Source organism: Trachemys scripta, chromosome 1, assembly GCF_013100865.1.
Source record: "Trachemys scripta elegans isolate TJP31775 chromosome 1, CAS_Tse_1.0, whole genome shotgun sequence".
Lineage (NCBI taxonomy): Eukaryota > Metazoa > Chordata > Testudines > Emydidae > Trachemys > Trachemys scripta.
The window spans coordinates 187554400-187568598 of NC_048298.1; the positions used below are offsets into that span (position 1 = coordinate 187554400).

General features: G+C 38.4%; 1 protein-coding gene across 2 annotated transcripts in view; it reads left to right on the top strand.

Annotated features, from left to right (window-relative positions):
• DOP1B (DOP1 leucine zipper like protein B) overlaps nucleotides 1-14199 on the top strand; it is a 93612-nt gene that overhangs the window by 41365 nt on the left and 38048 nt on the right. The window contains exons 13-21 of one of the 2 annotated variants that reach the window (XM_034752580.1): nucleotides 599-790; nucleotides 2062-2752; nucleotides 4768-5039; nucleotides 6839-6991; nucleotides 8088-8188; nucleotides 8949-9139; nucleotides 9848-11462; nucleotides 11725-11836; nucleotides 12930-13118. In XM_034752580.1, coding sequence (XP_034608471.1) covers nucleotides 599-790; nucleotides 2062-2752; nucleotides 4768-5039; nucleotides 6839-6991; nucleotides 8088-8188; nucleotides 8949-9139; nucleotides 9848-11462; nucleotides 11725-11836; nucleotides 12930-13118 — 3516 coding nt within the window. The remainder of the gene's footprint in view (nucleotides 1-598; nucleotides 791-2061; nucleotides 2753-4767; nucleotides 5040-6838; nucleotides 6992-8087; nucleotides 8189-8948; nucleotides 9140-9847; nucleotides 11463-11724; nucleotides 11837-12929; nucleotides 13119-14199) is intronic. The other variant, XM_034752588.1, reaches the window with a different exon arrangement.

Here is a 14199-nt window from a genome sequence, read left to right on the forward strand (position 1 = left end):
TAAACTCAGTCTCGGAATACCAGCGCTCCCTGGAAAATCAATATATTGATTAGATGACTTACATACGAATAATGAACTTGTGAAAATTACTGAAATTTTCTAATTATAACTGGATACTTATAATAAAACTGTAATTTACTGAAATAGAAATTAGAATTGACTGGTAACTCATGCATGACTTGCAAAGTTCTGTATGCCCACTTGCTTGTGGGTGATTACTTTTCATTTTACTTGCCCATCCAAAAAAAAAAAATTCATTAACTGTATCCTATTTTAAAGGATATATATGCCATGTATTGTCAGGGTTTTTTTCCCCTTTGCTGCTTGGGTGGATATATTATTTGGACTGTTTTGCAAGGATATTATCAATAGTCAAATTCTATTCAACACTAGGATCTGGTTCTATGTTCAGCATTGAGTGGAGTAGTAGCACTATTTAAAGCAACTATATGTAACTTAACTCAATGTGCACATGTATTAGTCACATCTGTGCTCACTGAAGTTAGACTTTATATTAGGCAGCTTGACAATGGTAAAATCCATTTCTGTCTGCTAAGCCATTTAGCATTTAACTACTTTAAATCCCTGCTTATTTTAGGAACTTTACTCTGAAGTGCAGACTCAGTATCTCCCACAGATGCTCAGTTACATGGTACAGTCTCTTCTGGAGAATGTGGAGACTCTAAGTTTACCAGAACTCACTCATGCTTTAAAGACCTGCTTCAAAGTGCTTAGCAAAGTACAAATGCCTCCTGCCGACTTGGATAATGAGACCGGAAGTGAAAACTCGGTAGGTATTGCTGCAAGGCCTGTTGCCTATTTGCTTATAAATAACTATTCACAAATCAAAAGTGTTGTACTCTCCATAAAAGAATTTGCATTATTAAAATACGGTATGCTACTAACTTTTCTACTCTAACTGAAATTTAGGTTACTCATCACAGCAGTATATTTTCTTGAGTCTTACCTATTTAGGCCCGTTTCATAGACTCTGATCCACTTTGTGCCATGTATCTGAGCTGGTCTCATTTTGGGCACCAACCCCAACCTTAATTGACTTGTTGCCTAAGCCGTGCAAAGGCATAGTGTTGTCTAAAACTAGGATGTGGTGCAAACCCCTTTCCTGCTCTATCCCATCCACTGAAAAGAGCCCGGTCTTCTGTGGATGCTACTCAATGTACTGGTAAGATGCCCTGGGGCATTTGAAATAAAGAGTTGAAGTGGCCAGATCAAGCCCAGCCTTTTTGTTATCACGATTACCTGGCCTGCTCCAAGATGCATGTTAATACAACAAATTGTTAAACAAGCTCACAAGAATATGGGAAATAATTAATGCATGATACAGGTAGAAAACAAACTACACAGTTTGTTAATGATGAGCAATAATACAAGAATAGAAATAACAGTTAGAAACAATCAGACTTGGCAGTAGCTGCTTTATTGACGTTATAATCAATGGCATAACAAGGAAACCCTTTCCTTCCACGCTTTATCACTTCTTAAATTTCCTGTTGGGCTGCTATTGCACAACATTAGATCGTGAAAGTGCTGAACATGGCCCAGAGCCTCAGAGAGGAGGAGGTGTGAGGTGTAGTTTTAAAACAAGTATAGTTTTGTCTTCAATGCAACAGAGCTCATCAATAGCCACATCTAACTATTTCATATAAATATCTCTTTGGCTCCAACAATTGCCAGATAAGGTGGTTTATTCATAAATTCAGGAGATTCATAGATTCCAAGGCCAGAAAGGACCATTGTGACCATGTAATCTGGCCTTCTGTATAACACAAGCCATAGGATGTTCCTCAAAAAAGAGAATATTGGCTAAACAGCAGTCATCAGCAGGACCATAACTCTTACAAGTCTATTGATACCATTTTCACAAAGACATTGCACAAGTTATCAGGGCAGAAGGGAAGGGATTCCTGTCCTACACTCTTTTTTTTTCTGTCCTACACTTTTTTTTTTTCCCCCCTGCTGCCCCAAGTGTGATTTCAGTTATTTAAAGAAACTCCAAAAATACAGTGTAATGAAAATAGACACTCACTGCTTCCATTTCAGAGCCCAGTGAAACAAGAAAATGGTGATATAACTTTAGAAACCAAGCCTGCACTACAGGATGAAGATGACACTGCTTTCGCTCCCCTCAAGTCTGAAGACAGTGGCATAGGTCTAAGTGCCTCATCCCCAGAGCTCTCTCAACACTTAAGATTGCCAAGAGTGACTCCTGAAAAGGATGATGTTTGGAAAAATGGGGGGAGTATTCAGAGGACTTTGCATTGTATCCAAGAGTTAGTTGATAAGTTTGCCAGTAAATACATTTTTGGGGTGCATTTACAAGATCCAGGAAATGGCAGAATTTCAATAGCAAACATGAGCAGAGGAGAGAAGAAAGAAAATAATTACAGCGTCGCTGAAAATGCTAGCAAGAAAAAGAACCCCTGGGAAGGAAAGCAAATTACCGTACCGCAGTTTAAACAAATGCTTTCAGACTTGTTCACAGTTCGAGGATCACCATTTAAACAGAAAAGTCTGGAGCCTCTCTTCCCTGCAAACCATGACGTTGGTAGCAAAAAGGGAAAAGAAGAATGGGACATTGAGCAGGTAATGCTTGATTTGGGGGACATGAAAGAAGACTGCAGAGAGGCCTTTGCTGCTGCTTGTCACCTTCTACTGGAATGTACTACTTTCCCAGTCTACCTTTCTGAGGAAGAAACAGAACAATTGTATTTATCTCTGTTTCACGTTCCTGGTAAGAAGTGTCTTAGACAAATAACATCAGTGTCCCAAAATGTAAATTGTACTACAAACTAAGTGCACTATGTACTAGGCACAACCAAGAATGTGTACACAATATAATATGACAGGGTGTGTATTATGAATGCAGTTGTAGTACATTTTGGGTATTTGGAGGGATATGGGGAGAGACTGAAGGCAAATTGCTTACTGTGTCCAAGACATGCCCATATTAGAGTGCATCTTATGTTTTAGAATTGAGTGTGTTTTGCAGTTTTTGAAATCCACTTTGTTCTCTTTTGAAATAATTTGGTGTTCTGGTCCTGGATAAAACAATTCGCCCCACCCCCTGAGGGTTCCCTGGGAAAAGAGGGTCAACGCAGGCTAACATGCAACATCAGAACAAACTGCATAATTGGGGCTGGTTCCCATTGACAGTTCAGCTACTCCCCTGGAAGAGGGTAAGAGTGGGCCATTAGAAAAGATAGGCTTGTGGTGGACATATGAGTGGGGCAATGGGAGATCTGGGTTCTGCTTCTGGTTTTGCGACAGATTTCTGATATCAGTAAAATAGGGATAATACTTAACTACTCCCTGGGCAGTTGTGTCTTCAACGTTGGGGCTTGTCTACACTGGCAATTTACAGCACTGCAACTTCCTCACTCAGGCGTGTGAAAAAACACCCCCCCCCCGAGCACAGCAAGTTTCAGCACTGTAAAGTGCCAGTATAAACAGTGCACCAGCGCTGGGAGCTACACCTCTCATGGAGGTGTTGTGTGTGGTTTTGGTATTTTTAGCATTGCCAGTGTAGACTAGCCCTCAGTTCTTTGAGATACTCCAATGGAAGACACTTCAGTTATGTCAAGTGTTCTAATTAAAGGTTTAGAGTCATACAGTTTCTGAGTTTCCAGGATATCATGTTGGAGTCAATATGGGCATTCTGACTTTTAGGGCTTTTTCCTCTGCATAGTCCATAGAAAGTAAAGAGTTTCCAAGGAAGAAAAAACAACCTCACTCCTAAATCAGAGAATTTGTAGTAAGGAAGGGAGGGGTGAGTAACTTTCTGTAAGATAGTTCATACAGAAGCTACATGAATAGTAGAATGAATAATGTTAATTTAAAAAATATTACATCTTCATGCACATGCTTAATTTTCAGAGTGATTGGTCTTTTTTCACTTGATTGTGAGAGGAATGTCTGGGGTCAAAGTATATAATGAGGCACTAGCAGTCTTCTACAAACATGGATTTGTCAGGGGATTTTTGTTACTAAAAGTCCAAAGCGTTATATTTATAATTCTTACCAAATCTTGTCCGTGACTTTCCTGTTACAATTTTTGAGGTGCTTGTGTTTTAGGACCTTTATATTTAGTTACTTTTAATTGTACCCCCAACATATTCCTCTCTCAAACAAATTAGTCTAGCTGTTAATGGAAGTACCATTAATGTAACAGAATATACAACGAAAATGCATGCATTTAGGTGGGGGAGGTGTTGAGAGGATGGGGCTCTTGGTAGAATGTTGAGATTTGCTATGTTGGTTAGCTGTTTTAATGTTTTTTCCTATTCTTTTGGGCTGCTTCATGATATCTTAGTGGATAATAAAATTTAATTGGTGTTAGGAGAGCTAAAACATATGCATAAACTCTTTTAATAGAATAAAAGGGTAGTACATAACATTTTAGTAGGTCAAGCTAATGCTACACATTGAAATACACCTCTACCCCGATATAACGCAACCCGATATAACACAAATTTGGATATAACGTGGTAAAGCAGCGCTCCAGGGAGTGGGGGTGGGGGCTGCGCACTCCAGCAGATCAAAGCAACTTCGATATAACACGGTTTCACCTATAACACGGTAAGACTTTTTGACTCCCGAGAACAGCGTTATATCTGGGTAGAGGTGTATAAGAGTTGTTATAAAGCTCATGATTTTGTGGGAAGGTAAATTCCATGGCATCTTCAGATTTGACAGATGTTAACATTTTAAATGTTATAAAAGCATTTTTTTCCCTGTCTGTCTTCTGAGGAGGTTGTGATACCAGCTTCCCTCTGTGGCTTAAATCCCTAATGACGATATGCTGCTGCGTAAATGACTGCTACATTCAGAATGTGTCCATCTCCACGCTGCTTGAAGTTATCAACCATTCTCAGTCACTGGCACTTGTGATTGAAGACAGAATGAAGCGGTATAAAATCTCTGGACACAACCCCTTCTTTGGGAGACTGCAGATGGTCACAGTTCCTCCAATTGCTCCTGGCGTCCTAAAGCTAATATCCGAGAAAACCAACTTCTATCAGGTGTCAAACTCTTTACTGTACAAATATGCTTTAGCTAAAATATGTTAGTCATAATTAGATGGATTTCTGGGATAATTCTAACACAACATTGAAGGTAGTGCCTTCATGTCTACTGGAGAGACTCATGTATGGCCTAGTTATACACACTCTGACATAACTTATGTCTCTTATAATGTATCATGGCCGATATTTTCAAAAGTCAGTAGTGATTTTTAGAAAACCTTAACTTTCTTGTGCACAGATTTAAAGGTCCCTGAATTTTAGAGGGTGGATGCTCAGCACTTTTGGAAAATAAAGACCCAGGTGTCCCAAGTGAGGCACCAAACATCACTAGTCACTTTTTGAAAATCTTGATCCCTAACACTAAATGCCTTCATTTGTTTTTGTTTTGTGAACTTGAAGACTAGATATTAGAAGGATTTTATGCTCTTTTGCGCTCCCAGTATGAAAAATGGGTGATGGTAGATAAAATGGGGAAAAATTAAAAGTACACTGTATTCCACATAAGTGGGGCGGGTGGGGGGAGATATTTCTGAAGGGTGCCCTATCAGTAGTCATTTGTGGTCCAATAGCCACTTTCAAATACTATTGCAAAAGAGCTACATTGAGAGTTTTTAAACAGCTTCCATTTTATCTTTTGATAATAGACAGTACGAATTTCAACTGGCTGGTGGGCCCCCAAATGCTGTTTAAAAGGCAAAACATAGGGGGCAGGAAAAGAAGTTTAAAATGGTTGCTTTCCTTTTTTGTTACCTCCTCAGTTTCTCTTGTCTTTGCTGCAAAGCTTAGTAACTGAGATAGGGATAGCAGGAGTCAGTCTTCCCCATTCTTTGCAACTGAATCCTTTCTTTAACAAAAAAAACCAACAAAACCTTATGGTAGAAATAGATGAGATGGAGGATAGTGGAAAAGAGATCAGTATCTAAATTATATACTCTGGTAATAAGGTGGAAATGTTACACCTGTCCGTCACTAGAGATTTAAACATAGATAGGATGTCTTCATTTGGATTATGGCTTTGGACAATCAGCATCCATATTATTCATAGACAAAATATTGTATCTAAATCCAGTGGGTGCCTCTTTGATCAAATACCATAGTAATTTTTTTTTATTCTGCAATGTGTTGTGATTATTTATAGGAATATTTTAAGGACAGCTGTAAGGTTATCTTACTATTTCTCTCTGCTTCCGTGCAAGGACAACTCTCAACTCTTTGTAATAGGTAATGTGAAGGGCAGTTGAGAGGCTTAGCTGGAGGGAGAAGGGCATGTCTAAGCAGCTAGTTACTTTTTAAAACGACGTGCGGTGGGGGGGGGATATTCTAAATTAAATTTTTAAACTTTAATTGGGAGCTACTGTTTAATCGTGTGAGGCAAAGGTGGCTCTATCACATTACCACTTCTTTCAACCTTGTTCCTCTTTGTATGCAAAGTGGTAAAACTATCCCGGTGTTCCATTTCTTACCTATGTGCCGCTTTTGTGTTACAATTTTTAGTATTGTTTACATCATCTGAATTCTTCATGTTTGGGGTGGGGATTAAAGTTAGAAATGGAAGCAGAACTCTGCTTTCCTCACCCATTAGTGCACAGACATGAATTGATTGCAACTCCAGGACAGTGCTATTGTGTTCCCCTAGTTCTGGATTTATGAATCAGCCTCTTGCACTTCCCTAAACTGAGAATATGCAGGATACGAAAATATGAACTACCCTTTTCACAAATACAGAACACTTTAGTGTTTATACCAAACTTTTAAACCAGTGGGAGTGGTACAATTTATTTTATCTGTTCCCCTAGAGAGTCGCTCAAGTACTTTGGAATCAGCTGAACAAAGAGACAAGGGAGCACCACATTACCTGTGTGGAGCTGTTTTATAGACTGCACTGCTTGGCTCCATCAGCTAATATTTGTGAAGATATTATTTGTCATACGCTATTGGATCATGATAAAGTAAGTCCTGTATTTCCTAGGCTGCCTCATTATTGTAGTGTTTTACCTCTAGCTCCAGCCAACCTTCAGCTCCCTGGCCGCACAGCTTCAGGGCTTCTCAACCCCTGCTTCTCTAGAGACCACAGTTGAGAATCTCTCACTCCTCCCTGTGGTGCATTCCCTCAGTCTCTGGATGAATCAACATAGGACCCATCTTAGTCATTGGATGCTATCCACTTTCCCTAAAATCACAGATTCTCCAAAATTAGCAGTCCTTCACAGCATTTCTAAATATTTTCCAGATCCATGGTAAGTCTGAAAACAAGTTGGGCTGGACACTGACTTATTCTTCCCAACCTTATGTTCTGATAAGTCATTTGACCTTGTGTCGGAGACAGCACTGAACGGCTCCTAGACCAGTCATAGTCAAACTATATTTAAAATGAGCAGATTCCCTTTAGCAATTTCATTTCCCTATTTTAAAGATCGATCAGTTCTTTCTTAGTTTTTCTGACAGCTAACGTGTAATTTAAATAAAAGGTCACACCATGATGCTAATATATAACCAATGTCTTAAACCTTCTGTGATTCATTTTATATATAGATATATCTATATATATCTGCTCTCACAATTCTGAAACTTGTTATATATTAGGATCCATACAGGGGTTGTGGGTATCTGAATAGTCAAGAGTTTGGAAACCTATATTTTAGACTCTTATATACATTCAGGGATGATAAATCCTCAGTAAGGTCTGCCCACTAATAACAGTCCCTTCGTATCACCCTTCTTTGTCATCCAACCCCCAATAACTCAAGAGATTAAAATACTGTAAATGGGAATTCCAAACATGTCTTTTCTTTGAAATCATAAGCTTTTTTCGTGCACTAGGAGCTTTTTTGTTTTGATTGCCTTGGGTTGTGAGTGCATGGCAAGAAAATGGTATTGTGTGTTAATCCTATCTAGAAATGAAAAACAGGTGCAGAAGTCTTAAGATTTTAGAAGTCATCTATGCAATAAGCATTGTTTTTTACTAGAGCCTTTTAAATTCACTAAACTTACTACATTTATCACAGAATCAAAAAGTTCCTGTCTCTTCTTTTTCCTTCTGTAAAGGGGACAAGGCTGGAGGCACTTTTCAGATTCTCTGTGATATGGCATTTGACCAGAGAAATCCAAGGCAGCAGAGTCACTTCCCACAATCGATCCTTTGATAGGTATTTTACTTTAATTTGCCTGGCTTCATGTTTCTATAAATATATTTAGTTAAATTTTACTTTTTTGCTAGGAAAAAAAATCTCCTGGACAGTCATATGAACCAAAGTAAGGGTGTCAAATTATTTATTTATTTTTAACTTAAAAATAAAAACCCCTATTTGTGTTGGTAACACTCTCTCATGGCAAGTCATAAAGTACTTTGGGCTGTGGGTTTTTTTTGTTTGTTTGTTTGGTGGGTGTTCCAAGGGGAGTAGGAGTTTGAAGTCTCTGCTGGGAGTTGCTTTCCCTGTTGTCAGCAAAGAGTGAACAGCTGAGGCCCCACCTTCTAACGGGAGTGGCTTCCTACATCAAGAAGGTGGGGCATTTCCCTAGAAAAGGATAAAAGGGCCCGGCAAAAGCAGCTACATTCAAAATATTGTTAAAGTAATCCAAGGGTGGTATGTTACTCATCGTGCTCCTCAGTCTGATAGATTATGAGCCAAAAATTTCAACCCTTATGAAGTAGGAGAGGATATTATAAAAACATTCTCTAATTGCAGGTAGCGTGTGTGCAATATACACACACATATAGTATGTTTTGCCTTGCTCCTGCAAACACATGTGCTCGACTTTGAACTCAGTGACACAACTTCTGGGCATTGGAATTACTATCAGGAGTAAAGCTAAAACATGGGCAAGTATTTGCAGGAGTGGAGTCTTAAAATGTGTTGTGAATAGGGGTTTGCAATTTTACTTCTCCTTTGCAATTTCTCCATTCAGATCTCTGTTTGTGGTACTGGACAGTCTAAATTGTTCAGATGGTGCAATTGGTGCTGCAGCACAGGGTTGGCTGATACGTGCTCTCTCGCTTAATGATGTTGCACGAATTCTTGAGCCAGTATTCCTGCTTCTTCTTCATCCAAAGACACAGCGCACATCCATCCATTGCATCAAACAGAAGAATTCAGCAGGTAAAGCTGCTCTCAGACTGAAAATGTAACCGTTTGAGTGAAGTAAATTAACAGTTAGTCACATTATTCCATTGGACTCCTTTTAAGCCAGTCTTTGACCTTTGATGTCATACTCGACAGTTTGAGGTGTCTTCTAGCAAGCAGCAATGCCAGCTGCATATATCACTCTTCTCAGTTACACCTGTAATAATGCTTAAACACAATTATGGAGTAGGTCATATCTTTTTAAAGGTATAACGCCCATTAGTATCTTATTTTGGGTCAGCATTTCAGCAAAAGAAGCTCTAAACTTCCTAATAGTTGAATTGCTTTTTTAATCTAGCTATCTGCTTGCAAAACAGTTTTGCTACCTTGTTTGCTATCTAATTGACTCATCATTCTCGCTATTTACATTATAGTAGCATCCAAAGGAAGTCTCTTGTGCTAGCTGCTGTGCAATTATAGAAGTAGACATGGTCATTGTCCCAAAGGGTTTACAGTCTGAGAAGGTTTATGGTATCTCTGACTTGTACAATTCCATCATAAAACATAACTGCTCGATGAAATTATTTCCTTGGCATAAATAAGATTTTTAACTTTAATGTAAAGTCAGTTACTTGATCACCATTACATTTTCTCTTAAGTTTGTCTTTCAGCCTAAAGGCTATTGAATGTATTAACAACTGCAACAATAAACACTGATTTTTGAAATCTTCATATTTTTTTCAGAAGACTTACATCATTGGTTTAGCAAGAAAAGTGCCTCTTTCAAAGAGTCATTTGGAGCCTCTGAGCTACATGAAAGCAGTTCTGAAGAAAACATACCACTGAGCCAATTTACAACCGTGGACAGGGAAGCTATTTGGGCTGAAGTGGAAATCGATCCAGAGACATCTCAGCTAAAAAATGGACGGTCTGAAAATGAACCATCTCACTGTACAGAACCTCCACAGGATCCCAGTGGTGATCATAACAGTGAACACACAGAATCGGCAGATACCAGCACAGGACATAATGATAGTGAAAATACATCCTCTTTTTCAACTTCTCTGGATCCACAGGAAATGAGCAATGAGGAGAACTGTAGAGCTACAATCGACTGTAGAGAAAACATGAAGAATGTTAGTTCATCTAATACTTTCCCTCTTCATGGCTCCAAATCCAGTACTATGTTAAATCTTGTGCGTGCAGACTCTGAGAAAACTCAAGCATCGGAATCACTATCAAGTGATGAGGAGGTGGACTTGGAACTCCAAGCAATTACAACTTCTAGGCTGCTCAAGCAGCAGAAAGAAAAACAAGAGATGATAGAGGCTCTGTTTAAACACATTCTCCTGTATTTTCAGCCTTACGATTCCAAGAGGGTTTTGTACGCTTTTTCTGTACTAGAGGCAGTACTCAAAACAAACCCTAAGGAATTTATTGAGGCTGTAGCCAGTACTAGCATGGATACGAGCTCTACAGCTCACTTAAATCTCATCTATAATCTTCTAGCCCGGCACCAGGAAACTCTTGTGGGACAGAGCTTTTATGGTAAGCTTCAGACTCAGTCACCAACCATGTGTCCCCATTCTTTATTAATAGAATTGCTGACTTACCTCTGTTTGAGTTTTCTGCGCTCTTACTATCCATGTTACTTGAAGGTAACCCACAGAGATGTGCTTGGCAACAGAGATGTCCAAGTCAAAAGTGTAGAAGTCTTGATTAGAATGATGGCGCAGCTGGCCACAATGGCAAAGTCAGCAGAAAACAAGAATATCGAGTTTATACACAACTTGCTTGGAAGATGCAAAATTCAAGAGTTTGTTCTTCTTTCTTTGTCTGCTTCTATGTATACAAGTCAAAAACGGTATGAACTGATGACATCTGATAAAATTAATAGCGTAATCGAAGAGAGCCTGTTTGAAGAAAGCCTTATCAATTTTGGGCAAGATCAGATATGGAGTGAACACCCCCTTCAGATTGAGCTGCTGAAGCTTTTGCAAATATTGATTGTCTTGGAGCACCATCTTGGGCAGACACATGAGGAACAGGAGAACCAGCCAGACCTATCTAAGGAATGGCAACGGGCTCTTAATTTCCAGCAGGCTATTAGTGCAATGCAGTATGTGCATCCACACCCAATAACTTCACAAGGATTATTTGTCTCCGCTGTAGTTAGAGGTTTGCAGCCAGAGTATGGCTATGGGATGCATCCATCTTGGGTAGGTTTAGTCACACATTCTTTGCCATACTTTGGGAAATCTTTAGGCTGGACTGTGGCACCATTTATCATACAGATATGTAAAAACCTGGATGAACTTGTTAAACAATATGAAAATGAAACTGTGAAGATGTCTGTGAGGTAAGATTCTTAAATGCAGAGTTTTGATGTTGATTTAACTATTCAGGACAAAGTACTGATGAGCTTATTTTCTCAAACCTCATACTATTGTCTAAAGTATTCTAAAATTACCTTTTTGTCTGACTAGTTATTTTAGAAACTTTGCTTTCTGATACCTCAGCAGTTAGAACATTGGACCAAATGCTCTTTTGACCATAGTAGTCATGTAAAGAATGAAAATACCCAGTTGTACTATTAATAACTTTTGTGTTCTTCTCCAAAGCGTAACTTCTAAAAGGGAGAACATTACACCAGATTATCCTCTGACACTTTTGGAAGGCTTAACAACCATTGGTCATTTTTGCCTTTTGGATCATCCTAATCAAGCCAAAAAGGTAGCAAACTGCTTATTACTTCAGTAGATATGTCTCCAAATGCCAACCATACGTTTGACAGTTTGGCCTCAATTCAGCAAAGTACTTAAGTTCTTGGCTGAATCAGGACCATTAATGTCTATTATTATGGGCCCAGAAATGAGAGGCTGTTACTATAGGGATAGCAGAATCCCCTTCCATGGCGGAAGAGGAACATGCTTGTGTAGAGGAGAACCCTCTGCTCGCAGATGATAAGGTAACTATTCTCTCACCCCAGCTCAGTGTGTGCTGACAATAAATATATTTGGATTATTGGACGCGACTCATTTATGGGGAAAGTACAGTATTCTCCTTAAATTATTCTGAAGTAATTTGTATGTGTGAAGAAAGAAATGCGAGTGTCATGCTGTCAAAAAAAGCTATACAGTAAAAGGTCATTTCTTCTAAAAGCTTCTCTAGGAAAATATGAATTTTACATTTATAAATATATTCAGTACATTGTTAAATGAAAGTATGAGTGAACAAAATTTGTACATCTTAAAAACCACACTGCAGACAACTCTATATGCATCCTTTTTCGCATTATTTTTTTTTTGTTTGTTTGTTTTCTTGTATTGCAAAACCAGAACAAGTTTAATTTGGTCTTCCCCACCCAAATACTCATGAGTTTTGTGGCTCTATTCTCAAGTTACTTTACTTCATTTGTTTAACTGGAATATTTCCATAGAATAAGTAATCATGAGAATATTAGTGGCATGTATTCTAAATGAGAATGCATTTCACGCTCTTTTTTTGTCACAAATTATGTGGAAAATGGAGATATGTAGTTTGCACCATATATTGGAAGAGGATATGGCCTCAAATAGAGAAATGAACTCTGCAATCAAAGTTACACATACTTTTACCCATTCTGTAAGTGATAATAAAGTTCATAAACAGAACAGCTGAATGATCTAGTGTTTTGCAAAATTTATTATTACAAAAGACTTCTTGGGTGGAAAGCAGATGTCAGCACTAAAGATTGTGTAACAATGTTAAGAATAATGAATCTGCATATACTTGAGTTTTTGTCCACAGAATATGTTGTTTAATATAGATATTTCTGTTTTCCTAGGTGTCCCCTATATCTGACCCCGCAAACCTGAGAAATGCCAGGAATGCCATTTTGGAAGAATTGCCTCGTATTGTTAATACAATGGCCCTTCTTTGGAGTGTTATAAAAAAGGAAGACTCTCAAAAAAGACCAACTGACTTTCTTGGAGCAACCAAAGGCTCTTCTTCAGTATACTTTAAGGCAACCAAAGTAGGAATCCTTTCCACCCACTCTTTATCTCCTGCCCCCCATTACCTTTTGTGTAAAGTTACTGTATATAGTTTTGCCGTTCTCAAAACAGCAAAGTAGTTTTACAGTTCCTGAAATTTATAGGCTGCAGAGAATGTTCCTGGCCAAAGGTGCAGAATCCCTATTCTAAAAGGGTTGTCACCTTTTGAGCAAGTCAGTTACAAAGTGCCAGATTTCCAAACCTAAATTGATGCCCTATTTTGTATAAAATTAATTTGCCTTTTGGTGATTTTTTTTTTTCTGCCCCTTTTCGCCCTTCTATTAAATCCTCTTCCTCTCCTTGTTTTTGTTTTCTCGACTCTCTTTCAAAAACAAAATAAAAACACTGCAACTCAGAAACAAGCCGTCTGTCCTAATGAGTTTGAGAGATGCAAGTGAACACAGTTTCTGGCTTGTCTGGAGTGAACTTGAGCTGTGCGTGCTCTTTCATTTACTTAAGTATTTAGAATTCATTCTGCTTTTGTTATGAAGTGTAATGAGATTTTTGCCATATAAACCAACATTTGAGTTTTGAAGCTAATGATGACATAAACGTGACACAGCACATTGCATATTTTCCCCTTAATATTACACTCTGTTACACTTGTTTTTGGATAGCTGATACTGATAAGATAAGTAGTGCATATGAGAAATAGAGTTTGTATACATTTATCTTAATTTTAAATGATTGTATTGAAGTTAGTCTTTATTTTCTTGAATGAGCTGAGAACTTTGCCCAGTGAAACCATTCTGAATTTTCACCTGGTCAGCCTGTAACTACCAGCTTCCCAAATCTTTTGTGGGCAGAAGAATGATGTGACAGTTTGTCATAGATATTATTTACATTTTATTAAGAAATATTGGAGGGTGAATGAGAAGTTTGGGTGAAAAGCTGTGTTTTTGTTGTCAATTACTTATTTTTTGTGGGCCTGTTGAGGCCCTCCATTAGACGTTGATGTGATTGTCTACCCCACTGGGGAGCATGGGCAACTTGCTTGAAACCAGTTTTGTGGGGTTGTTTTTTTTTTTTTTTCCTTTGAGTATATTGCCATGGGTGAAAGTT